General features: G+C 45.4%; 1 protein-coding gene across 1 annotated transcript in view; it reads right to left on the bottom strand.

The window, feature by feature from the left end:
- LOC141129234 (cytosolic phospholipase A2 gamma-like) overlaps positions 1 to 27,625 on the bottom strand; it is a 97,146-nt gene that overhangs the window by 67,845 nt on the left and 1,676 nt on the right. The window contains exons 2-5 of the mRNA XM_073617137.1: positions 24,433 to 24,455; positions 23,622 to 23,706; positions 16,476 to 16,621; positions 4,292 to 4,490 (exon numbers count right to left, since the gene is read on the bottom strand). Of these exons, the coding sequence (XP_073473238.1) occupies positions 4,292 to 4,490; positions 16,476 to 16,621; positions 23,622 to 23,706; positions 24,433 to 24,455 (453 nt within the window). The remainder of the gene's footprint in view (positions 1 to 4,291; positions 4,491 to 16,475; positions 16,622 to 23,621; positions 23,707 to 24,432; positions 24,456 to 27,625) is intronic.

Consider the following 27,625-nt stretch of genomic DNA (forward strand, 5'->3'; position numbering starts at 1 on the left):
GTGTACCACAAGGTTCAATGTTTTTAGTGGTGTACCCCAAGGTTCAGTGTTATTAGTTGTGTACCCCAATGTTTAGCAATATTAGTGGTGTACCCCAAGGTTCAGAGTTATTAGTGGTGTACTCCAAGGTTCAGTCTGATTAGTGGTGTACCCCAAGGTTCAGCGTTATTAGTGGTGTACCCAAAGGTTCAGCAATATTAGTGGTGTACCCCAAGGTTCAGTGCTATTAGTGATATACTCCAAGGTTCAGTCTGATTAGTGGTGTACCCCAAGGTTCAGTATTATTAGTGGTGTACCCCAAGGTTCAGTGTTGTTAGTGGTTTTCCCCTAAGGTTCAGTATTATTAGTGGTGTACCCCAAGGTTCAGTGTTATTAGAGGTGTACCCCAAGGTTCAGTGTTATTAGTGGTGTACCCCAAGGTTCAGTGTTATTAGTGGTGTACACCAAGGTTCAGTGGTCTTAATGGTGTACTCCAAGGTTCAGTCTGATTAGTGTTGTACCCCAATGTTTAGCAATATTAGTGGTGTACTCCAAGGTTCAGTGTTATTAGTGATATACTCCAAGCTTCAGTCTGATTAGTGGTGTACCCCAAGGTTCAGTATTATTAGTGATATACTCCAAGCTTCGGTCTGATTAGTGGGGTACCCCAAGGTTCAGTATTATTAGTGATATACTCCAAGGTTCAGTCTGATTAGTGGTGTACCCCAAGGTTCAGTGTTATTATTATATAGTCTGATTAGTTGTGTACCCCTAGGTTCAGCATTATTAGTGGTGTACCCCAATGTTTAGCAATATTAGTGGTGTACCCCAAGGTTCAGTGTTATTAGTGATATGCTCCAAGCTTCAGTCTGATTAGTGGTGTACCCCAAGGTTCAGTATTATTAGTGATATGCTCCAAGCTTCGGTCTGATTAGTGGTGTACCCCAAGGTTCAGAGTTACTAGTGGTGTACCCCAATGTTTAGCAATATTAGTGATGTACCCCAAGGTTCAGTATTATTAGTGATACACTCCAAGGTTCAGTCTGATTAGTGGTGTATACAAGGAAAGAGGATATTCAGAGCTGACGTAAACGGACACAGCAAAAAATGAACCGCTGGCAAACACTCAAGATTATTCAGAAAATACCTCAAATAAGCATAAAAGTAACCACATTTTTACTTTTATGATTAGTGGTGTACCCCAAGGTTCAGTGTTATTAGAGGTGTATCCCAAGGTTCACTGTTATTAGTGGTGTACCCCAAGGTTTAGCGTTATTAATGGTGTACCCCAAGGTTCAGTGATATTAGTGGTGTGCCCTAAGGTTCAATATTATTAGTGGTGTACCCCAAGGTTTAGCGTTATTAGTGGTGTACCCCAAGGTTCAGTGTTACTAGTGGTGTACTCCAAGGTTTGGTGTTACTAGTGGTGTACTCCAAGGTTCAGTGTTATTAGTGGTGTACCCCAAGGTTCAGTATTATTAGTGATATACTCCAAGGTTCAGTCTGATTAGTGGTGTACCCCAAGGTTCAGTGTTATTAGACGTGTACCCCAAAGGTTCAGTGTTAATAGTTATGTACCCCAAGGTTTAGCGTTATTAGTGGTGTACCCCAATGTTCAGTGATATTAGCGATGTACCCCAAGGTTCAGTGTGATTAGTAGTGTACCCCAAGGTTCAGTGTGATTAGTGGTGTACCTCAAGGTTCAGTGCTGGTGGTTCACCCCAAGGTTCAGTGTTATTAGTGGGGCACCCCAAGGTTCTGTGGTCTTAGTGGTGTACTCCACGGTTCAGTCTGATTAGTGGTGTACCCCTAGGTTCAGTGATATTAGCGATGTACCCCAAGGTTCAGTGTTATTAGTGGTGTACCCCAAGGTTCAGTGTTATTAGTGGTGTACCCCAAGGTTCTGTGGTCTTAGTGGTGTACTCCAAGGTTCAGTCTGATTAGTGGTGTACCCCTAGGTTCAGCATTATTAGTGGTGTACCCCAATGTTTAGCAATATTAGTGGTGTACCCCAAGGTTCAGTGTTATTAGTGATATACTCCAAGCTTCAGTCTGATTAGTGGTGTACCCCAAGGTTCAGTGTTATTAGTGATATACTCCAAGGTTCAGTCTGATTAGTGGTGTACCCCAAGGTTCAGTATTATTAGTGATACACTCCAAGGTTCAGTCTGATTAGTGGTGTATACAATGAAAGAGGATATTCAGAGCTGACGTGAACAGACACAGCAAAAAATGAATCGCTGGCAAACACTCAAGATTAATTCAGAAAATACCTCAAATAAGCATAAAAGTAACCACTTTTTTACTTTTATGATTAGTGGTGTACCCCAAGGTTCAGTGTTTAATAGTGGTGTACCCCAAGGTTCAGTGTTATTAGTGGTGTACCCCAAGGTTCTGTGGTCTTAGTGGTGTACTCCAAGGTTCAGTCTGATTAGTGGTGTACCCCTAGGTTCAGCATTATTAGTGGTGTACCCCAATGTTTAGCAATATTAGTGGTGTACCCCAAGGTTCAGTGTTATTAGTGATATACTCCAAGCTTCAGTCTGATTAGTGGTGTACTCCAAGGTTCAGTCTGATTAGTGATATACTCCAAGTTTCGGTCTGATTAGTGGTGTACCCCAAGGTTCAGAGTTACTAGTGGTGTACCCCAATGTTTAGCAATATTAGTGATGTACCCCAAGGTTCAGTATTATTAGTGATATACTTCAAGGTTCAGTCTGATTAGTGGTGTACCCCTAGGTTCAGCGTTATTAGTGGTGTACCCCAATGTTTAGCAATATTAGTGGTGTACCCCAAGGTTCAGTGTTATTAGTGATATACTCCAAGCTTCAGTCTGATTAGTGTTGTACTCCAAGGTTCAGTATTATTAGTGATATACTCCAAGTTTCGGTCTGATTAGTGGTGTACCCCAAGGTTCAGTGTTATTAGTGGTGTACTCCAAGGTTCAGTCTGATTAGTGGTGTACCCCAAGGTTCAGTGTTATTAGTGGTGTACCCCAAGGTTCAGTGTTATTATTATTCAGTCTGATTAGTGGTGTACCCCTAGGTTCAGCATTATTAGTGGTGTACCCCAATGTTTAGCAATATTAGTGGTGTACCCCAAGGTTCAGTGTTATTAGTGATATACTCCAAGCATCAGTCTGATTAGTTGTGTACCCCAAGGTTCAGTATTATTGGTGATATACTCCAAGCTTCGGTCTGATTAGTGGTGTACCCCAAGGTTCAGAGTTACTAGTGGTGTACCCCAATGTTTAGCAATATTAGTGATGTACCCCAACCTTCAGTATTATTAGTGATATACTCCAAGGTTCAGTCTGATTAGTGGTGTATACAATGAAAGAGGATATTCAGAGCTGATATAAACAGACACAGCAAAAAATGAACCGCTGGCAAACACTCAAGATTAATTCAGAAAATACCTCAAATAAGCATAAAAGTAACCACTTTTTTACTTTTATGATTAGTGGTGTACCCCAAGGTTCAGTGTTATTAGAGGTGTATTCCAAGGTTCACTGTTATTAGTGGTGTACCCCAAGGTTTAGCGTTATTAATGGTGTGCCCCAAGGTTCAGTGATATTAGTGGTGTGCCCTAAGGTTCAGTATTATTAGTGGCTGATTCCAGGTGACAGATGCACCCCGTTGGGGTCTGGAGTGTACCTCAAGGTAGTGGACCCTACGGCTTACTGCTGCAGGTGGAGCTCTGGATGATACAGGAGAGCAGGTACTCTGTAGTACCAACACCCTTAAATCAGGGTTCCCAGAGTTCTCCCTTACATCAGAGTCTGCAGAGTCCCCCCTTACAGTGAAAGGGAACTCTGAGAGTTCAGATGTAGAAGGGGAACTTTGTGGATTCAGATGTAAAACAGGAACTCTGTGGACTCTGATGTAAAGGGGGACTCTTGTTATTAACTTCTTATGATTAGAAATGTTATTTAATAGCAAAATATATGTATAGTTTATACAACAAAAACAAATTGCCATGTGCCACTAAAGTGTTTGGGTTTGACTTGAAGAAAAGGTGGCAACCCCGACTTCCCACTGACCATCACACTAATGTATCATGAGTTGTAGGTATAGTCATTAGTATCAGGGGTTCCTTGAGAGAGTAAAGTTATTTCAAGGGTTCCTCTGTGTTGAAAAGGTTGAGAAAGCCTGATGTAGACAAACAGCAATGAGATAAAGAGTTTAATATCTATGAACAGAAAGAGACAAAGACTGTGCTATCTATATTAATCAAGAAGCTAAAGACAAGTCACCCCAAGCTGAAGGTTCTCCTGGGTTCCAAAACTGGACAGGACCTGGCATGTACTTACTGTATTCATGACAGAGAACACGAATGTATAGGCCCAAAGATCTGTCAGAGAGTATGAGTCTCCAAGAAATTTCTCTTTTATCTTCTCCCACGGCTTTGTCCATTCCCGCTCCATCTCGGCTTTGATTCTCCTACTTAAGAGCTTTTCCATGCGCGAAAAGTCTGACCAGTTATTTTCCGAATACAGAGAAGACATACACCTGGAATGGAAGTAAAACGTTGAATACTTGATATGTACTGTATGTTATTAATTTAACATTCATTGTTTCACTGAAAACTGTTTAACAATTTAACCACTTAAGGCTCTTAGGTTGCTTTTCGTGTCCCAGACCTAAAAAGGTTGAAGCAATCTCATAGCTGCAGGCATCTGTTTAGTAGAAGTGATCCAGACCGTTCTTCAATCTCATAGCTGCAGGCATCTGTTTAGTAGAAGTGATCCAGACTGTTCTTCTATCTCCCAATCATTTACAGTAGTGAGAGGGGCACCCACCTTCCCTGCTGCCTCCCACCCCCCATGGTGGTTTACTGGCTCATCCTTACTCCAGGGAGCCCTAGACCACTAAAAAATGCCCAATCCTTTTAGCAGGAGGAGATTGAGGAACATCCATTCACTGATGTCCCCCTGCAAGTAATTAATTTGCAATGATTTCATCCCCTCGGTTTCAGAGCTGTCATTCGCCAGCTACTGTAGCTGTTGAGGCAGGTAATATAGCCTGATCTGTGCTTGATTAGCTGCAGTGAACCCAGGGGAAACATTGGCAGTGTAAGAGACCCTTGATGTCTACATGAAGAGGATTTGTCACCTGTCTATACTATCTCACAGGGGGCTTGCTAGCTTCTTTGTGATAAAAATAAAGTTAAAGGAAAAAAAAGTGTAAACAAATTAAAAAGTTAAAGAATCAATAATAATCATTTAAAAAATTGAAAGCACCCCCCACTTCACAAACATACTGATCCAAATGTGTATGCAGAGCCTGCATGTCAGGGATGTGCAGTCAGGGGAGGCAGGTGAGGTACCTGCCATGAACATAAAAAAAAAAGATCGACTTCAAGGATCGTAGCTCGGTGACCTGGGGTCACAGAGAGAATTTGGGGCTCCTATCATCTATGGTTCTGGAGATACGGGGCTCCTTGCACAGCCTGTCAGAAGCTACATACAGAGCCGCCAGTTTAAATACAAGCTGACACCATAGCTCCCAACTGTCCCTGATTTCGAGGGACTGTCCCTGATTTGGAGCAATGTCCCTATGTCCCATGTTCCCCCTCATTTTGGTCTGATCCATATAGTTGTGTATAAAATGCACTTTTTATCTTTCAAAAAGTGTTTCCCAGTGCTAAACCTTTCATCCAAATTCTAAATTGGCGCATTTGTCAATTTTAAAAGCCAATATAAAGGAATAGTAGTGGTAAAAAAAAGCTCTTGTGGATTTAATTAACCTTTTGTTTTGTTTAATTCTCCTTTAAGAGGGTGGGGCAGGGGGCGTGTCCTATGCCAACATACGTTTGCCAGTAGGTGTCCCTCATTCCCATCTCAAAATGTTGGGAGGTGTGGCTTACACACTCTGTTTGCAGCAGACTGAGAGGATGAGCTCTCATTGCCTCTCCTCACTTCTTATCAGAGGGCACTGAGCTCAATGGACAGCTTGGAGCATTTGACCTGACCAATGGTAAAGCACGACTGGCCCAAGCTGTCCAATAAAAATGCTGCAGTGGAGGCTCGCCTCTCACTGCAGTGTCATAGAAGGGGGCGTGTCTAAAAGACAAACACTCCCTTCCAGCCCAGCCCTCTTAACTAGAAGGAAAAAACATGTGTTTAGGTGTATAAGATTTACCCACAATCCCCATGGTTTTCTCACACAGTTTATAGAGGGAGAATGAGAATCTTCTGCTGAAAAGTTACAAGCTAAATCATATATTATTATACTATATGTTATAAGATAATTGTTTATTATGTATCTATTTACTGTGAAATTACTGGTTGGAAATTATAACTTCAAACTTCAGTAATTTGTCCGTTAAGTCATCTGCTTGAGCACAGATTTTGAAAATATAGTAAATTACCTTAAAAACAAGATATATTAATTATTTGTAGATTACTTATGGTAATTAACCCCTTCCCACCCAGGCCAATTCTGACACTTCTCTCCTACGTGTAAAAATCATCATTTTTTTTGCTAGAAAATTACTCAGAACTTCCCAAACATTATATATATTGTTTTAGCAGACACCCCTAGGGAATAAAATGGCGGTCATTGCGGTCAATTTTTCAAATGCGTTTTTTTGGGAAACAAGTTTCATGAATAAATTAAAACACTAAAGTTAGCCCACTTTAAACTTGTGGAATGGCGCCAAACTTCAGTACTTAAGAATCTCCATAGGTGACGCTTTAAATTTTTTTAGAGGTTCCATGTTTAGAGTTATGCCCCGTACACACGATCGGACATTAATCGGACATTCCGACAACAAAATCCTAGGATTTTTTCCGACGGATGTTGGCTCAAACTTGTCTTGCATACACACGGTCACACAAAGTTGTCGGAAAATCCGATCGTTCTAAACGCGGTGACGTAAAACACGTACATCGGGACTCTAAACGGGGCAGTGGCCAATAGCTTTCATCTTTTTATTTATTCTGAGCATGCGCGGCACTTTGTCCGTCGGATTTGTGTACACACGATCGGAATTTCCGACAACAGATTTTGTTGTCGGAAAATTTTATATCCTGCTCTCAAACTTTGTGTGTCCGATGGAAAATGTCGGATGGAGCCCACACATGGTCGGAATTTCCGACAACACGCTCCGATCGGACATTTTCCATCGGAAAATCCGACCGTGTGTATGGGGCATTACAGAGGAAGTCTTGTTCTGGAATTATTTCTCTCGCTCTAACGATGGCGGTGTATGTAACCTGTGTGTATCTGGCTCTGATACTAGCCAGTGCCTCACCAGCCACTCACCTCTCTGCACGTCCCTGGTGCATGTGTACGTGAACAGAGATGGTGCCACATGTAAGGTATCTCCACAAAAAATGCTAGGGGCCATCATTCATAGTTAACTTTTAATCTGAAATCCCATAAAGGCTTTTAAAGCATCAACTATGAAAAAATGTAGGTACCGCAGTTTTTTTTCCATTTTGCGGATGAGCACAATTTTGATGTTCTGACACGTTTGGTATCTATTTACTTAACCACTTGCCACCCAAGGTCGTCAACTGTAGGTCCTTGAGTTTGAGTGATTATACTGGGGCTATGACTGCAGCTGCAGTCATGACCCCAGGCTCAGATATCAGTCCTTTCAGCTGGTGATGCTGAACAAAGTAAAAACGATCCAAGCCAATAAATAACAGCTGGATCACTTTTACAGTTGGCCTGAGGCGGTCCCCTCCCACCAACTTTCGCTGCCTTCCCTGGCTCTACTGTCTCACTGGGGAGCCCGGGGACTGAAGCTGAAGGTTCCACGCGGCAACAAGACACAAGGTAGCTATACAGCATCAGCAAGGTCTCTCCCAGGCAACAATTTTAACCCCTTCCTGACCAGCCGCTGCAGTTGTACTGCGGCAGGTTGGCTCCCCTGGACAAAACGGCGTAACTGTACGTCGGTTCGCCTTTTGACCACTAGGGGGCGCACGCGCACCCATGGCGCCACGCCGGAGCTGAAGCGAGTGCCCGGCGGCCCTAATGACATCCCCGGTCATCGGGGGGCCGCCGGGCACCCGCGATCGCTCATGACAGAGCGAGAACCCGGATCTGTGTGTGTAAACATACAGATCCCAGTTCTCCCAGGAGAGAGGAGACAGATCGTGTGTTCATACCAAGTATGAACACCGATCTCTCTCTTCCCCTAGACGGTCCCATCCCCTCCACAGTTAGAACACACCTAGGGAACACATTTAACCCCTTGATCACCCCCTAGTGTTAACCCCTTCCCTGACAGTGACATTTATACAATAATCAGTACATTTTTATAGCACTGATCGCTGTATAAATGACAACGGTCCCAAAAATGAGTCAATTCTCCAATTTGTCCGCAGTCCCAATTAAAATTGCAGATCGCCGCCATTACTAGTAAAAAAAAAAATAATAATAAAAATGCCATAAATCTATCCCCTAATTTGTAGACGCTCTAACTTTTGCGTAAACCAATCAATATACGCTTATTGCGATTTTTTTTTTACCAAAAATATGTAGAAGAATACATATTGGCCTAAACTGAGGAAAAATTATTATTATTTTTTTTTAAATTGGGGATATTTATTATAGCATATAGTAAAAGATATTGTGTTTTTTTTTCCAAAATTGTCGCTCTTCTTTTATTTATAGTGCAAAAAATAAAAACCACAGAGATTATCAAATACCACCAAAAGGAAGCTCTATTTGTGGGAAAAAAAGAACGTCAATTTTGTTTGGGTACAGCTTTGCACGACCGTGCAGTTTTCAGTTAAAACGACGCAGTGCCGTATCGCAAAAAATGGCCCGGTCATTGAGCAGCCAATTCTTCCAGGGCTGAAGTGGTTAAAGCAGACTGAGGGTTCAAGGTGTGCTGCTCAAGCTCATATGAAGAAGAACAAAAAAAAACGGGCAATGTTGAGGAGCGTAGATACAGTGGTCGGCCAAGGAAATGTAATGCAGCAGATGAAGGACACATCATGCTTACTTCTGTTCCACCTTGGAGGATGTCCAGCACTGCCATTAGCACAAAACTGGCAGAAACCAGTGGAACCCGTGTAAACCCATCTACTGTCTGGAGAAAACATACAAAATATAAGGAATTGCGCTAATACATGTGCAAAATAACATGAAAATCTTCAGTGAAAAAAATTATTATGATATTCGGTGTGAAATTAGAAATAAAGATGCATGTGGATAACGATTGATAATAGTCCACCTTAATGTCCCAATAAGTGAAAATTCAATATAACGTGTTAAAAACTCCAATTCGCCCAAAAAAGTGCAAAAAAAAAAAAAAAGTCCAAGTGATGATTCAATCAGTGACAGCAAAGGAGAGTCCACCACCAGGGATAGAAGGGGTTGCTCCTTACTAGGGATGAGCCGAACACCCCCCTGTTCGGTTCGCACCAGAACATGCGAACAGGAAAAAAGTTCGTTCGAACACGCGAACACCGTTAAAGTCTATGGGACACGAACATGAATAATCAAAAGTGCTAATTTTAAAGGCTTATATGCAAGTTATTGTCATAAAAAGTGCGCCCCTTTACAGGCATACTATAGACACCCCCCAGGTACGAAATTTAAAGGGATATTACACTTTTATTGTTTGACTTTAAGCATTATTAAAATCACTGCTCCTGAAAAAACGGCCGTTTTTAAAACTTTTTTTTGCATTGATCCATGTCCCCTGGGGCAGGACCCAGGTCCCCAAACACTTTTTATGACAATAACTTGCATATAAGCCTTTAAAATTAGCACTTTTGATTTCTCCCATAGACTTTTAAAGGGTGTTCCGCGGCATTCGAATTTGCCGCGAACACCCCAAATTGTTCGCTGTTCGGTGAACTTGCGAACAGCCAATGTTCGAGTCGAACATGAGTTCGACTCGAACTCGAAGCTCATCCCTACTCCTTACCAGATGGCCATGACCCCCCACTACAGAGGATCACAGCAAGCAGGCAATCTTATAACACAGAGATTGGGAACTTCTATCGGTATCCACCAGGGGTCATCTCACCGTCAGCCACACCAGCGAAACCAATGGCAGGGATACACCATAGAATATAAAAGGGGCTCACATAGTGTAAAACCACCGAGATTTATTGAAAGTTAAAATTACAAAGTGAACATTTACAAAGCGTATGTAGATAAAAAAGCCTTAAGTCCGGTTCCTTGGCCACAGGAGCACCTGGTAAGGAGCAACCCCTTCTATCCCTGGTGGTGGACTCTCCTTTGCTGTCACTGATTGAATCATCACTTGGACTTTTTTTTTTTTTTTTCTTTGCACTTTTTTGGGCGAATTGGATTTTTTAACACATTATATTGAATTTTCACTTATTGGGACATTAAGGTGGACTATTATCAATCGTTATCCACATGCATCTTTATTTCTAATTTCACACCTAATATCATAATAATTTTTTTCACTGAAGATTTTTATGTTATCTTGCACATGTATTAGCGCAATTCCTTATATTTTTTATGTTTACTCCACAATTGATGTTTATTGTCGGGATTGCAGCTTTTCAACGATTTATTGCTTATGTAATAGTCCCTGTCACTGGGAAAAGGGATGGGATCTCTAACCCTGTGTCCATGTCTTATGGAGAGCCAGCAGGTTGTGTGCCCAGGTGCACACAGCCCATATAACGAGGGGCTAGAGAGAGCAGAGGGTGGAGGAAGGTGGAGTGTGTGTAGCTTGTTGCTACTGCTGTGTGAAGACAGACCTGTGTCTGGAGAGTGGTCTGCCCTGTGGGAGTCTGCAGCCTATGTAAAGGGGATTCTTTGCCCAGGGACTGGGAAAGGCTGGCCAGCCTTGAGAGTCGGGGAGACTGAGGAAGCCAGTGAGTCCAGGGGGCTGTAAAGAATTGGCAAATCTTTTGAGAGCAAGCAGAGGAACTGCTGACAAGAGAGCCAGGTGGCTTGGTATGTTTTCCTTATTTTTGGAGTGCTTAATGAAGTTAAACCCCTGCGTGGGAATCCTGAATGGACCTTTTTGCTTTTGTTTTTCGGTCTAATAAACGTGGGCTACCAGGCCCTTAACTATAATGCCTGTCTGAGGTGGACTCACTGCACTAAAAACGCATTTATCGCTTGAGCTAAATACCCCAACCATTACAAGTGGTGTTCGAATGCGGGCAGACAGACGGTGAAGTCCGGGTCTCTGCGCCAGTAGTGAGTCATTTCAGGAATTGCTGCTAGCGGTGTGTGGCAGCCAGGCAAACTGCATTGCGCAGAAGTTAAATTGATGAACTGTGTTTGTGTGCATGAGACAGCACAATCTGTGTGTGCACTGTGCAGGTGAGGAAAGCTTGCATGAAGTGAAAAGCAACTTGCTTTAAAGTAACAGTGCTTCATTTTTTTGCTGGAAAGCGCAAAAGTGTGGTGGAGTGACTGCAGAGATGAAGCAAGAGTTTGAGCCTGCCGGAGAACATTGCAGACTGTTTTTTGCTACACTTAAAGGGGAAGTGCATGCTGTTGCCCCTGGCAACGCTGGTGCAAGCAGGCCAGCTATTAAGGTGCAAAGTCCCAAGCTTACAAGAGGATGCAATTTGGGAAGCCCTGTCAAGGCTCTGAAGCAAGAGCGCTGTTTTCGGTGCAGAGAGTGGGGGCATGTTATGTCCAAGTGCCCTTTGTCTCAGTCTCCAATACAAGGCGACACGGCCAGACAGAGGTCTGCAACAATGTTTAGAAAGCCTGATTTAAGTCCCAGGAGTGTCCAAAAGGCTTATCAGAAGTTTGACAAGTATGTGGTTGCCCGTAGCAATGGCAGTGATGTCAAGTCTGTGGACTACGCGAGAAACGTATTGCCGACAGAGGATCGTGGCATGTTTAAAGCAACAATGCTTCAAGGAGCGCAAAGTCGCTGCTTTTGGGAGAGTCAGCAAAGTACAGCTGGAAGAGTGCCATCTCCCTTAGCAACAAGGGATCGGGTGTTAACCGGAAGGAGGAGATACAGTGGAGATGTGGAGCGGCATCCCATTAAAGATATGTGTAAAAATGTACCATGCCTGGAATGTGGTCAACTGGGGCATGAAATTTTTTCTTGTCCCAGGTTATGGAACATGCCTGGAGATGTGGTTACTGGGCAGAAGTCTTTGTCTGCAAGCCCAGATTTTTGTGCAAACCTATTTTCAGTCACCTCTGGCAACAGTGAGGAAGTACCTGTTGTGCCTGCAGGGGGTGCTAAGGAGTCAGAAGTGGCTGCTGCAGTTTCATCCCATGGCCACCAGGGAGAGTTAGTCAATAAAAGTGCGATAAAGGATAGACAACGTACTCAAATGAAGCCAGAGTTACCTGCTACAGATTATGGTAAGACTGTTGCAGTTTGCGGGACTGATCCCAGTGAAGTGGGAGTATATCCGGCTGGGAGATCAGCAGAAGTGGTAAAAATGGACTTGCTGCAGTTTGCTACCCCGAGTAGTGGGGAGACACAGGTTGAAGCTCAACCTGCAGCAAGGTTAAGAACTCAAAAAGACTGGACTCTGTATGTACCTGGTGTAATCCACCAGAGTGCTGGAAGTGGTAACCTAGGGGTGACCAATACAGTTTGTGTGCCAGGTTCCCTAGTGACAGGTGCTACAGAGATGCCCAGGGAAACCTCCCAGGAGCCCGCAGTGGTGAGGCACATGGTTTCCCAGGACAACTGTGGAGCCGCCCTAGTGGGCAAAAGAATGCCTTTGGAGAGGAAGGGTGGTGTGCTGAGCGTTACACGGGGTGCTGTGTGTTCTGACCAAAAACAGCCTGTTAAAGCTTATAACACTGCTATGTCTATGGCTGATGATACATGTACTTATTGTGATGTATTCAAAAGTAATGATGATGTTGAAAAGTGTATTACTGACAATGTTGATGGCTTGGTGTCTCCCATGGTAACCACAGGTAGTGCAGCAGAGTTGTCCCAGGAAATCTCAGGAGGATTCCCAGTGTTGGAGCCGGCGGGGCTCCAGGACAGCTCTGATACTGCTCAGGTGGAAAACAATGGGAAAATAGCTCAAATGAGGGAGTATGTATTATCACAATCTGATGTGGTTGACAGTGACTGGTGCAGATTGTCTGCTGCTAAACCACTCTGTCCACCTGTGTCTCCATGGGCAGAGGGAGCAGTACTACAGAGTGCTGATGACTGGAGCACAGACAGGATAGACTGGGATAGTCTCGCCATTAAGGTGATAGCGTGGTGGAAAGAAATTTCTGAAGGTAATAGTAAGCTGGACACTATTGCTGCTGTGACAAATGGAGAGGCTGCAAAGCCAGTAGACACAGGTGCGTTGGTTGTTGCAGAACTTAACCCCCTCCAGGCGGAAGGATCGGAAAAGGGCGCATATATAGCAGAAGTTTTGTCCACAGCAAAAGAGATGAGTAATGTTGAGTGTCAGGATGATGGGATAATGGATAGGGACATGGAAGGGCTCAGTGTTGCTGAAAATGAGAGGATGAGTGTGACACATGCGATTTGCAGTGCTCATGGGGAGCCGCAAGTTTTGTCAGTGGCCTCTGAGGTGGAGGTCTCTTTGAGTGTCTCGGCCTCTCAAGCCTTAGCAAATGAGCCCCTCCACGTCGTTGGTAAGGGAAAAGTCCCTAGAGTTCTGTGTTTAGATGTGGCATGTCTAGAAATAACTGAGATGTTGTTGGAATTGGTGAAAATCTTTCCGCTGTATACCTGCATGTATCCACCGCAGATGGGCGACCTGGTACTGCGTAGTACCAATCAGTGGAGACACGTGGTACAGGCGATGTTAAGCAATGTTGATAAAAATTGGTTACTGCAATGTTGGTTACTTTTGCAGAAAGTGGTCTCGTTCTCTGCGAGAATGCTTCCAGCGACAGTTATGTGCGGAAGGCGTTCAGGGGAACTGCTAAAGGAATCAGAAATGATAGACATAGTAGAAGTCTCTCCGTATGCTGGTGTGATGAGGTGCATTCCTGCTGGTGCGATCCGAGGTGCAGCTGAGCAGTGGTTGGTACATGGCGCGTGTGCTGTCTCACCCGCTAGACCTCGTGAAAGGGAAGGGCCCGGAAAAGACGCAGCAGTAGTGGGAATTCAATCCATCACTCGCAGAGAGGTGCAGTTTGAGGTACCCGGAGACACTTTGACAGGAAATGGCAGTGTTGGTAACTGTAATGAAAAAGTGTATGAGAAGCACTGTAGAGCACTGTCGGACAACTCAGAGGTATTGGTTGAGGTACCAATGGACACAGAAATGGTTAAAGAGATTGGTGTGGAAAAATGTGGCGCAAAATGTGTGTTGGTAGGACAGTCGCTATTGGAGTGTTGGACAACCGGGAGCGATGTGAAACTGCAGGAATGTCCCATAGGGAGTAACTGCTTGCCTGTAGATGGTCCCTCCCTAGACCCTGTCCTAGCAAACCAGGTGACAAGAGGTCTTGATGATGATGATAATATTGAATTAAATAACCCCTTGTGGAACATTGCTATCGAGGTTAAACAGAAGTATGTGGTGTTGATCTCAGATGATTTGGTTGCCAAGGGTAACCACACAGGGGTTAGTGAACCTGATAAACAGATGTTGTTGGTTAGTGTTGCGTCAGGTAGTGAGAGGGGTCAGTCCCTGACAGATTTCATGGAAATGGGTCCCCAACAGTCCCAGGAGAGTAGGTCTGTGGGAGGGAAAAGGAGGATCCCGTGGCCAGAAGGTGGAAGGGATAGAGAGATTAGTGGGAGCCCATGGTTCAAGGTGAAGTGCTGGTGGAAACATACCCGGAAAAAGAAATGGGCCTACGCAGCGAATGGCTGGCACAGAGGTGTCCCATTCTTAGTGACTGGTTTATGTGTTCCTCCCTCCGGTGCGAAACAAGGGGGGAGTATAGGGAAATGTAGGACCCTGTTAAGATCCAGGGTGGGACGTACCTGGAAGCGCACCCGGAAAAAAGGTTGGGCCTACGTGGCTGACAGCCAGCACAGAGGTGTCCCAACCATGACGGGTGCTGGTGTTCCTCCCTCCGGATCGAAACAAAGGGGGGGGATATGTAATAGTCCCTGTCACTGGGAAAAGGGATGGGATCTCTAACCCTGTGTCCATGTCTTATGGAGAGCCAGCAGGTTGTGTGCCCAGGTGCACACAGCCCATATAACGAGGGGCTGGTGAGAGCAGAAGGTGGAGGAAGGTGGAGTGTGTGTAGCTTGTTGCTACTGCTGTGTGAAGACAGACCTGTGTCTGGAGAGTGGTCTGCCCTGTGGGAGTCTGCAGCCTATGTAAAGGGGATTCTTTGCCCAGGGACTGGGAAAGGCTGGCCAGCCTTGAGAGTCGGGGAGACTGAGGAAGCCAGTGAGTCCAGGGGGCTGTAAAGAATTGGCAAATCTTTTGAGAGCAAGCAGAGGAACTGCTGACAAGAGAGCCAGGTGGCTTGGTATGTTTTCCTTATTTTTGGAGTGCTTAATGAAGTTAAACCCCTGCGTGGGAATCCTGAATGGACCTTTTTGCTTTTGTTTTTCGGTCTAATAAACGTGGGCTACCAGGCCCTTAACTATAATGCCTGTCTGAGGTGGACTCACTGCACTAAAAACGCATTTATCGCTTGAGCTAAATACCCCAACCATTACACTTATTTTGGTTTATAGCGCAGTTTTTTCTTCTTTTTTCTATACTGTCTGGAGAAGTCTGTCCAGAAGTGGTCTTATTGCGGCCAAAAAGCCAAACCTCCGATGTGGAAACAAGGCTAAGTGACTCAACTATGGAGGAAAACATAGAAACTGGGGTGCAGAAAATTGGCAGCAGGTGCTCTGGATTGATGAATCACAATGTGAAATATTTGGCTGTAGAAGGAGGCAGTTTGTTGGTGAAGGGTTGGAGAGCGGTACAATGATGAGTGTCTGCAGGCAACTGTGAAGCATGGTGGAGGTTTCGTGCAAGTTTGGGGCTGCATTTCTGCAAATAGAGTTGGAGATTTGATCAGGATCAATGGTGCCCTCAGTGCTGAGAAATACAGGCTAATACTTCTCCATCATGCCAGACCATCAAGGAGGCATATGATTGGCCCCAAATGTATTCTGCAGCAGGGCAACAGCCCCAAATATACAACCAATGTCAATAAGAACTATCTTCAACAAAAAGGAGAACAAGGTGTCCTGGAAGTGATGGTTTGGCCCCCACAGAGCGCTGATCTCAACATCATGGAGTCTGTCTGGGATGACATGAAGAGACAGTAGGATTGGAGGCGGCCGACATCCACAGAAGATCTGTGCTTAGTTCTCCAAGATGTACATAGAACAACCTACCTGCTGAGTTCCTCCAACAACTGTGTCTTTTCATTTACATTTTATTAATTGATAAAAATAAACTTTTAAAACTTCTATCTCTTTTTTTTACACCTGCCTAAAACTTTTGCACAGTAGTGTGTGTGTTTAATGTTCATTTTCTAGCAATAAATGCTGATTTTACAATGCATGTGAAAAATGTAAAACATTTCCCCAGGGCAAGGTGACTAAACAATAAGGATATCTGTTAAGTTATGCAGGTACCACATTACTATATAAAATTGTTATAATGTATATACCATGTTGATCCAGATGTCCCACCGATGTACGTAACAGCACCTAAAAGGTTGAGTTCGAACAGTTTTGAAATTGTTCCCAGAAAACCAACCATGGCTCGGAGTCCACCCCCCGATCCCAAGACCGCGATTACAGGAGGGTCGGAATGCTTCACAAAAAAAAATAAATGATTTTAACTGTTATAGGTTATGTTACAGGCATAGCATGTATTAGACAGTGGTAATAAAACACAGTGTGACAAACCCAACTGGGACAGAACCAACTGGGACAGGGGCTTTTAGAGAAGACTAAGGGCTATCCTCCTACCCACTGATTATGTCCCATGGAGGAGACCAGGGATTTTGTCTGCTTCTTCAGGTCAGAGCATGGTAAAGAACTCAGCCTCTGATCCCATGGAGAGAGCAGATCATTCTCTAATGATGGACAACTGATGGACAACCACGTGATGTACCTTGTAAGCGAGACTTGGATTAATTCTCTGAATAAGGACAGTAAAGCTTCCCTTCTAGAGTGGATGGAAAGGTGTAATATTAATCTTGTACAGGGTAATGGTCAGAGGAAATATGGTGGCCCTCCTGCAGATTGGGTTGGATAGGCTTCTTCACTTGGGGCAGACATATTTATCAACAGTATCCCTCAGGAAATCTATGAAGATAAATTAATTCCACTTTTTCAGACTGCTGGAACATGGTATGCGTTTTGTCTCATAGGCTGTCTGAGGTGGGCTGGTATCTCCGATTTAATAAAGCATTGTCTAGGTAACTAATTGTGAATTAGATTACTGTTTAATTAAGATCACTGTTAGCTGCTAATTGGATTGCTGTTTGAAGTTTTGCATTGTCATGCTAATATCCCCAAGAGGGGAATGTCCTCCTGTTGGGTATAAAATATTTGTCTGAGTTTCAATAAAGAGTCATTCTTTTGGGTTTAACCTCAACATCTTGTCTGTGTACAATGCTTGGGGTTGCTGCTATAAGCCCTTGGTCTGCTGGAAGAGTTTAGAGGGCAGGAGCAGTGGTGGCTAGGCCTGTATATTTTGGGGGGCGGCAAATACAAGACATCCTGCCGCCACCCCCCAGGGTTGGTCGGCCCCGCACCTACCCACCACCCCCCGCCTGGTTTGTCGGCCGGTCAGCCCCGCACTTACCCCATCTAGGGTGCGGGCGGCTTTGACTCCTTCCTGCGTTTCATCCTCCTCAGTGGCAGCTTCCTCCTTGATGGCTTCACCCTACGTTTTGGGCTTCATGGCGGCTTTCTGCTTGGCGGCTTCACCCTGCGTCTCGGGCTTCACTCCTCCTTCCCTCGGTGGCCAATATGATTGCTTCTCCTCTCGGCCAATCAGGTCTTAAGACCTGCTTCCTGATTGGCCGGGAGGAGAATCAGGAAGACAATAGCGAATATTCATTTGCTATTTTCATACAACTGGGTGGGCTCAGGGTGCAGTGCTTTGCGCCCCAAGCCCACCGTTTTTCAAAGTCAAATAGAGCCTCAGGCTTTAATCATGTGCTTTGAAAAAAAAACATTGAAATCAATGCGTCTGGTGCCCTGCATGTAGATTAGGGGCCGGTCACATGGATTATGGGGGGCGCCCCTGCGCCCCTTATGGACAGGCTGCCACTGGGCAGGAGACACTGTTTGGGTGAAGCGAAGAAATGACTAAGCAAAGAAATTTGTGAAACACATCAACCATGCTCCCCTCTGTGCTGTCATGATGCTGTAACCTCATTGGTTTTTCATGTTGGATGTTTTTATACCAATAAACCAATTTTCCTTATTGGGTTATGACTAAGCGAAGAAATTTGTGAAACGCGTCAACCATGCTCCCCTCTGTGCTGTCATGATGCTGTAACATCGATGGTTTTTCATGTTGGATGTTTTAATACCAATAAAGCAATTTTCCTTATCTTTGGAGTGCGGTCAATCGTTTTGTCTCCTGCATCACCCAGGCGGGTGGTAAGCGCTCCATCACACACAGCATCATGGAAGAATTCCAAACTGAGTACAAGTATGGAGTAAATCAACATCTGTATGGAGATATCTAATTGTATAAGGCTGAAGGGAAAGCTTGCTTATACAAAGGTCACTTTGTCAATTTGCACAGCTCTTTATGGTTGTTCAGCTCAGGCTCCCCACCTGCTGAAGAAGCCCATTAGGAGGGTGTAACGTGTATGGGGGAGGAGCCATTGCTATTGATGTCATTTACTTGGAGCGTGGTGAGCTGACTATATGCTGGTTTTTCTATGTGAGTGTTTTTAATCCCATTATTCAGTCTTTAATAAACAATTTGTAGAAAAGAGCCCTATGGTTTCTCCATTTCTATTCTGCGGTATGTCACATGGTTGATCGAGACATAAGAAGTGAAGTGGCGTGTTTCAGGGAAGATTCTGGCAGGAGTATTCCAGTATCATCTTCAATGGAATTCATTAAGACTATTATGACTCTGTAATGGGGTCATAGACTGGAGGTGAGAAAGCAATTTATCTAGAGGTGGTGGTCACTGAACACATTGGATATTACTATATGAACTATGGCTTTGAGTTGGCACAGTGGTGGAGCATTTATATTTTGAAATTGGATACTGTTGTTCATCACATCAACTATTGTAATTGTTATACTTAATCTATTTCTCTCAGTTAGATATTTTATATGTGATTGTTCTGCACTTATAATTTTCACTTTATGGTGTAGCTGTAGTTCCTCCCTTTTGTCAGTAGGTGGCACTGTTACCTTTGGTGTTAGTATGATGAGCTGCAGTAATGTTAGGTTATGAATATGCATATGTCTCTCAGCCAATCAGCAGGAGTTTCATGGCCACTGATGCATGCTGGAAGAGTGTGTATATACAGTATATAAATTTGGGGAGGTCAAGTGATCAGGGCCCTCCCACCCAGACCTTGGTCTGGTGTGGATGTGTGATGAACAGCTGTGCTGAATGAGTCATGTGCTCGAGGGTCTGCCAGAGAGGACCTGTTTGTTGCCTGGAGGCAGGGGGGAGACTGCCAGAGAGGGCCTGTTTGTTGCCCAGGGTTACTGGGGAGACTCTGCCAGAAAGGCCCTGTTTGTTGCCCAGGGGCACAGGGGAGACTCTGCCAGAGAGGGCCTGTTTGTTGCCCAGGGGCACAGGGGAGACTCTGCCAGAGAGGGCCTGTTTGTTGCCCAGGGGCACAGGGGAGACTCTGCCATGGAGGGCCTGTTTGTTGCCTGGAGGCACGGGGGAGGCTCTTTCAGAGAGGGCCTGTTTGTTGCCTGGAGGCACGGGGGAGGCTCTTTCAGAGAGGGCCTGTTTGTTGCCTGGAGGCATGGGGGAGACTCTGCCAGAGAGGGTCTAGGCATGTGGAAAGCAATGGAGTTTTGAGATGAAGTAGCAGAGGTGACTCTTCCAAGAGCCCGGTTCTGTGGAGAGCCTGGGAAAGCATCAAGACAAACTCATACAAAGAATCCCTGCACTGTGCTGTGAGATTTTGGTTGCTATATAAGACATCTGTTGCTACGTAGGTACAGAACATTGGGTGCAGGCCTAAGGCCCTTGTACTGCTGTCTATTTGGCTTTTTTTGTCTTTGGAGTCTGCTGGTCTATTTGCTTACTGTCCTAGGGTGTCATATGCCCTAACCCTCTCTCCCTTCATTTTGTCATTGAGAGCAATAAACTCACTTTTGTTCAGCCTAAAAGTGACTGGCACCCATTTTTTCTACAACTGACCATAGAACATCCATCATATACTGTTTCCTCCAGTCTGAATATAGATATTAGATATTATAGCCACATATTACAACCAAGAACAAGGCAGGACTCGTTTGGCTGCAAAGCTGGAACATGAATTGTTTATTTGAACAGAGGCACACAGAGATATACACTCAGAGGACAATCCCCCCTCCTTTACATAATGACACAGGGCGGGGTAGACTACATTCAGTAACAGACACACAGGTGTGTTCAAACTTCTCATCAGTAGACTGTCCTATCATCAGGGGGAGCTGTTGGAGGGATTTCCCCCTCCCTCCTCATAGCTAATCCAAATACACATATACATCCCATAATACTTTTCTTGCAAGGCAGACAGACACAATAGAACAATGGGATACAGGCACTTAACAAACACATAGCAACCCCCACCCCACCTAAAACCATCTAGCAATGGTCTCTGATGAAAGGGGGACTTTATCTTTATATATTCTTGAGATCAGACTGATGTTCTCGGTCACTTTGTGCCCCTAATAGACACAGGGTAGCTTACACATAGGAGGGGCCGGGGGAGCTGGACAAGGGGTTTCCAGAGCTCTCCAAGAGAAGCTGCGCAGTGGCGTCACTGGGGGGCAGAGGGGGCCATGGCCCCCCCAACATTATACTGTGCCCCCAACTAAAAAAAATGGACACTGGGAATGCAGGGGACAGGTATGGACTGAGCCGCTGTGTTGCTGGCTCCAGCTCCACCTCATGAGTCTACTGGTTGCTATAACCGCCTCGTGTCTAGCAACCAGTGACGTCAGAGCCGGCAATAGCATTGATGTCTCTCTCTCGCCTCCTTCCTCTCTCACACTGAGCGATACACAGACGATCTGCTCCTTCTCCCCCTCCCCCTCCCCTTTCCTGTGTGTGTACTGTGGGAAGTGAGAGCTCCTTAGCTTCCCTTTTGACTTCCCTGGACCACACACAGGAGAGGGGAGGAGGAGAAGGAGCAGATCGTCTGTGTATCATTCAGTGCAAGAGAGGAAGGAGGGGAGAGAGACATCAATGCCGGTGTTCTGCCGAGAAAGTTCCCCTTGGTGGATAAGGACCCCCCTGTACTGCGCAGGCGCAGCGCTTGCGCAGTACGAGCCAACGGAAATAGCCGAAGGTGAATAGCTGTAAGTCAGCTGTACACGACGCCTGTAAGAGGGCCCCTCGCGGGCTCGCTTCTTTCGCCACGCTTTGGGCATGGCCTTGCTTCACTCGGCACTTTTTTATTCTGCTTCTATGTCCACTTGGATGGTGGGGCTTGAACCTGGACTCAGGGCGCAGGCGCCGTGTACAGCTGACTCAAGGTTTTCAGCTTCGGCTATTTTCGGCGGCACCGTAGTCGTTCGTACTGAGCAAGGGGGAACTTTCTCGGCAAGACACCAGCTCTAGGGCTCTTAGCTGTTCCATGCAGGGACAACCCCCCCCCAGAGCATCAGTCAATTTCACAGTAGCCTATCAACTGCAGATGCTCGATACTGGCTGAAAATACATTTGTCCCCGATCTGCCTGCATTGTAAAGCAGGTCGGTTCTTGAGAGGTCCCGTATGATGTCGGGAGGGAGGAAGGCACTTATCGTGAGCTTCAGCTACCTATTGGCTGGGAAGGCAGCAGGGGGCGATGCTTCTGCCTCCTCAGCCAATGGGTACACACAGTGCATTGTCCTTCCCTGCAAATTCATCCCACGGGCTTCCAGAAGCTGCAGAAGTTCCTGCAATGATCGAGGTGAGAGAGGAGAAAAGTCACTTTTACTTTCTCCTGATACATCGGCATCTTTCACCCCCAGCTTTACTTTCCTTCCCTCTGTGTACTACATGGCTCCACATTCTCCTGATAAGACTATGCAGTGATCAGACACTCGCACACCGATCCTCACCGATCCTCACCCCCCTCCCCTTTCCACTTCACTATCTGCTGTTACTTTCCGTTCTCCACTCCCATAATTCTGCACTGAACACATCCTGCAGCCTCCTGTCTCTGTTTTGGGCATTCAAAACTAGGAGTCCACACACTGACTGTGCGTATGACACCCTTCAATTCCCAGCTTACTTCCAACTCTTCTGCAGCCTCATACATTCTTTACAGTCCTTAAATATTTTTTTTTCTTTCAGCCAGCAGGCTAGTATAGTACTAGAATGAGACTCAGACTGCAAATGTTGCTACAATATACTGCTGTTACTACTTTTGACAAGAGTAGTAAAAGTATACAGTGCAAACACTGTCTGCAGCCATGAAAGATACAGCCATAGCACCTGTGATCATCATTATCATGCTGATGATCACACTGTACAGCCTATACAGTAGAGTCACACAGGGGTGGACTGATAACTCATGGGGCCCCCAGGCAATAGGAGATTATGGGGCCAAACAGTATACACACACAGTATACAATCACACAGTATACACATACATGTATACACAGACAGATGTAAAAAAAACACAGATTTATACATACTGTCCCTGATTTTATTGAGGCTGGCAACCCTGATGGGGCCCCAAGTGGCCCAGGGCCCTCGGGCAGTGCCCGAGTGGCTCAATGGTCAGTCCGCCCCTGGGGTCACATGAAGTACAGTGTAATCATCAGCATGATAATGATGATCACAGGTGCTGTGGCTTTATGTTTCATGGCTACTACAGACAGTGTTTGCACTGTATACTTTTACTCCGGGCTTTTTTTCAGCTGAAATGTGGCACTCCTGAAATCTGGACTCTGTACGTAGCACACCCTGTACTCTGCACGTAGCACACCATGGACCCTGTACTCTGCATGTAGCACACCCTGAATTCTGTACTCTGCATGTAGCACACCCTGAACTCAGTTCTCTGCACGTAGCACACCCTGAACTCAGTTCTCTGCACGTAGCACACCATGGACCCTGTACTCTGCACCTAGCACACCCTGAACTCAGTACTCTGCAGGTAGCACACCCTGCATATGGGTATGGATATAGAATTGCGTTTTACAGTTGGCCCCCCTACTTTTGTCCCTGTCCCCCCATGTGCCCCCCCTAAATATGAAAGCTGGAGACGCCACTGAAGCTGCGGTCCACAAGCCCTCTGTTCAAAGTGACTCCTGTCACAGTCCACACCCACCATACCTAGGAACCAACACCCTGAGGTGAAATGTCAGCCCTCCCAGGTGCCAGGGGTCCCGTGGTTGCAGGAAAAAAAAATAGTTTGACTCCGCCATCAACACAGTCAGTGTTTAATGGGGGAATCCCTTCCGTGGAGCTATTGTGCTCTCCCAGTGGGGGGGGGGCACAGGGAACAGTCCCTGCCGTGAAAACACAGTGATTACTGTTAGTGGCTATAGCCACTAGCAACAATTGCATGCTAAAAATCCAACATGCTGCTTGTACCCAAGTCGATTGGTGGATCAGTCAGCCTGCCCATAGATGGATCAAATCTCAGCCAGTCCAGTAAAGACGTTTACCTCTCTAACATTCATGCCCAAGGACAAAAGGGTCTTCTTTACTTTTTTCTTCCTTGCATTGACAGCTATGGTTTCCCCTTCTGATCTGTTAAGTGGAAAAAAATGAAAACAGTATTAAAAACAGAATACAGTTAACGTATCTCTAGAGCCAAGGCCTTTTCATTATGAATAGAACAGGTCATTAAAACTCCAGTCAGTGAGGGAATAAAAATCTCTCTAAAGTGGCAATAATTCCCTCTTGAACAAGCGTTCCCATTAGAGCAGCTATTCTCAACCAGGGCCCTGTGAAATATTAACAACTGTTCTGTCCTGAGGAAGTGAAACGCGTTGACAGCTATATGGGAGGGATGCCTTGCTACATACCTCAATATCCAATCCAAAAATTTTGTAAAGTATTTTATTATTTGTTTTGGAGGTGTTCTATCCCTGATTAGAAACGTTGTCATGTACTGAAAACCTCACACATATTTTTTTAATATACAGTATGGGTATATTTTTCACATCCTTCAGGGTTACATACTTATTTGATTACATTTGTGAATAAATTGTGTGTTTTTATGAGAAACCTGTTTGCCCCATGGTGTACCTGAAAAATCTGATGTTGCAGAGTACCAGAAATGTTCCGCTATCTGGGGTTGGTTTTGGATTATTTCAAATATATTTTCTGCAAATAATCTGAATTACTGTTAGCTATATTTTTGAGATCCGGGATGACAGACCCCGGAAGACCTGTCTGCATATGTCTACAAAGGAACAATGAAAACACACTCTCTATAATAAAATACAAATAAGTTAGAATGACTTGACTTACCCATCTACAATGTCAACATTATCCTGTGAGAATACAAAAGACACATTGTGATGTTCAGAAGCAATCTAGTGATGCAACCCAAATGACAAAAAAAAAACATTTTTCCAGAAATAAATGAAAAGTTCTCGGATGTTTGCAGTGTAAGGACCAGGGCTTTTTTTCAGCAGGAACTAGGGGGAACTCAGTTGCACCACCTCTGGCTCAGGTCTTCTGCTCCCTGCTCACCACTATCACTTGGTAACACTGAAGTCCAGCTTCTGCATGTACAAGTGATAGCTTATCTCCCAGTAGCTCCCACAGGTCAGATCTCCTGCGCAGATCTCACTGAGTGCCGGACAGGGACAAGAAGATACAGAACAGGTGCACCCTAGATGGTCTCCATTTTTTCTCTGGTGACCAGTTGTTGATGCTCCTACTGCATGATATCCCTTGCAAGTGACTGTAGTATAGTATAGTATGCTGGGAGGTACTACAGCCGGATAGGTGCTTCAGCTTAATATTGCAACAAAGGTAAGACATATGACAGATGGTGGAGCTTTTAAGAAGGGGGGGAAGATGAGGGCAGTGGAGGGAGGGGTCATATGCAGAGGGAAGAGCTACTATTTGATGCCATTTGGCAGGTATGTAAGTGTGGCAGGCATGGTTGAGTTCCTGCACCTTTTCTCCAAGAAAAAAAGCCCTGGTAAGGACTGTGTACATAAACTTTCCTCCAACACATTTTATCTCCACAAGTCAATGCCAAAGCAGTTAGCAGTAGCTTCATGTAAATAAACTCTGCACTGGGCACACCCTAATCACCCCATATGCCAGGGCCATCTGGCACTGGCCATGTGCCCAAGGGGCACCCTGCAGTCCCCTCCCCCCACGCCCTGTGACAGCAGGAAGGAATCAGTAGTCTCAAACTGTATAGGAACAGCCGCCAGCCAGCATGACAAGGAGTGGGAAACTGAAGAGTTAACTACACAGCTACAGCTGATCTGTAGGGATGAGGCGGACACCCCCCCCCCCCCCCCCCGGTTTGGTTCGCACCAGAACATGCGAACAGGCAAAACATTTGTGAGAACACCGTTAAAGTCTATGGGACACGAACATGAAAAATAAAAAGTCCTAATTTTTAAGGTTAATATTGCCATAAAAAGTGTTTGGGGACCTGGGTCCTTCCCCAGGGGACATGGATCAATGCAAAGAAAAGTTTTTCAAATGGACGTTTTTTCAGGAGCAGTGATTTTAAAGCGGAGGTCCACCCACCGCTGCAAACATTAAAAACCAGCAGCTACACACTGCAGATGCTGGCATTTAATAATAGGACACTTACCTGTCCTGGATTACAGAGATGTCGGCACCGCAGCTGATGTTTCCATCAGCTGTTCAGCTGTTGGGTGCTGCCACCACCATTGCGGGTAAGCGAACCCGGCAGTGTAGCCTTGTGGCTTCACACCGGGAACCCTATTGCGCATGCGCAAAGCTCCACTCCTCTCTCCTACTGGCCCGGCAACAGGGGAAGGAGGAGGGAAGAGGTGAGAGCCGAGCCATGACGTCAATATCTGCGGCTGTGGCTCCCGAAATTGGGAACAGGATACCTGTCAGAGACAGGTATCCTGTCCCCCCTCCCCCGAAAAGGTGCCAATTGTGGCAGCGGAGGGGGGGAGGAAACAAATGAGCGGAAGTTCCACTTTTGGGTGGAACTCTGCTTTAATAATGCTTAAAGTGAAACAATAAAAATGAAATATTCCTTTAAATATCGTTCCTGGGGGGGAGGGGGGGTCCCCTTAGTCTACCTGTAAAGTAGTGCATTTTTTCCATGTTTATAATAGTACCACAGCAAAATGACAATTCCAAAGAAAAAAATTTAATTCAAAACTGCTTGCAGCTGTAATGTATTGCCAGCAAAATATACATAAAAAATCATTGAAAAAAACAGCGTGGGTTTCCCCCTCCAGTCCATACCAGGCCCTTCGGGTCTGGTATGGATATTAATGGGAACGCCATGCCAATTTTTTTATTTAAATGGCATGGGGGTCCCTCCTAAAATCCATACCAGGCCCTTCAGGTCTGGTATGGGTTTTAAGGGGAACCCTGCACCAAATAAAAAAAAAATGATCCACCCCAAAATCCATACCAGACCCTAATCCGAGCGTGCAACCTGGCAGGCCCCAGGAAAAGGGGGGGATGAGAGAGTGGCCCCTCCTGAACCATACCAGGCCACATGCCCTCAACAAATCCTGCCCACCCTATTTGAATGGGTAGGGGTACAATGTACCCCATACCTATTCACATAGGAGGGCGAGATCTGGGGGCCCCCTTGTTAAAGGGGGCTCCCAGTTTCCGATAAGCCCCCGCCCACAGACCCCCACAACTACCGGTCAAGGGTTGCGGGGAGGGACCCCAATGCACCCTCCCCATGTTGAGGGCGTGTGGCCTGGTATGGTTCAGGAGGGGGGCGCTCTCTCCCCCCCCCTTTTCCCGATATGGATTTTGGGGGGGACCCAATGCCAATTTTTTAAAAATTTTGGTGTGGAGTTCCCCTTAAAATCTATACCAGACCCAAAGGGTCTGGTATGGATGGGCCTTGGGTGGTGGTGGTGCCCTAAATCAAAAATATTGTTGGAAGCTAGCATCATCATGATTGAGGAGGAATAGGATAGGCAGCATAGACAGTCTTCAAGGGATCCCAGATCTGTAGCAAATTCAATCAGTTACATCAGCATCAGGTGCTTCATAGCTGCTGATCCAGGACTGATTCATTTTTATAAATGTGAGCCTATCAATGGAGTCTGTGGACGGGCGCACTTTTTGATCCATTACAAACCCTCCAGCAGCACTGAATGTGTGTTCAGAAAGCACGCTGGATGTAGGACATGCCAGTAGCTCAATTGCATATTGAGCAAGTTCTGGCCAGCGGTCCATCTTCAAGACCCAGTAACCCAGTGGATGCTCTACTGGAAAGGTCTCAAAGTCTGCTCTTGCTCCTAGATATTCCTGCACCATATAATGCAGACGCTGGCGATGGTTGCTGGAACCAATCAGACTTTGGTGTTGAGGACTGAAAAATTGTTTAAAAGCATTGGTCAAGAAACGCTGCACCACCAAATTTAGGACATGTGCCAAACATGGAACATGGGTCCAGTGTCCCTGTTGGAGGGCGGAAAGAACGTTGGTACCATTGTCGCATACAACCATTCCAGGCTGAAGC

Source organism: Aquarana catesbeiana, linkage group LG01, assembly GCF_042186555.1.
Source record: "Aquarana catesbeiana isolate 2022-GZ linkage group LG01, ASM4218655v1, whole genome shotgun sequence".
NCBI classification, from domain to species: domain Eukaryota; kingdom Metazoa; phylum Chordata; class Amphibia; order Anura; family Ranidae; genus Aquarana; species Aquarana catesbeiana.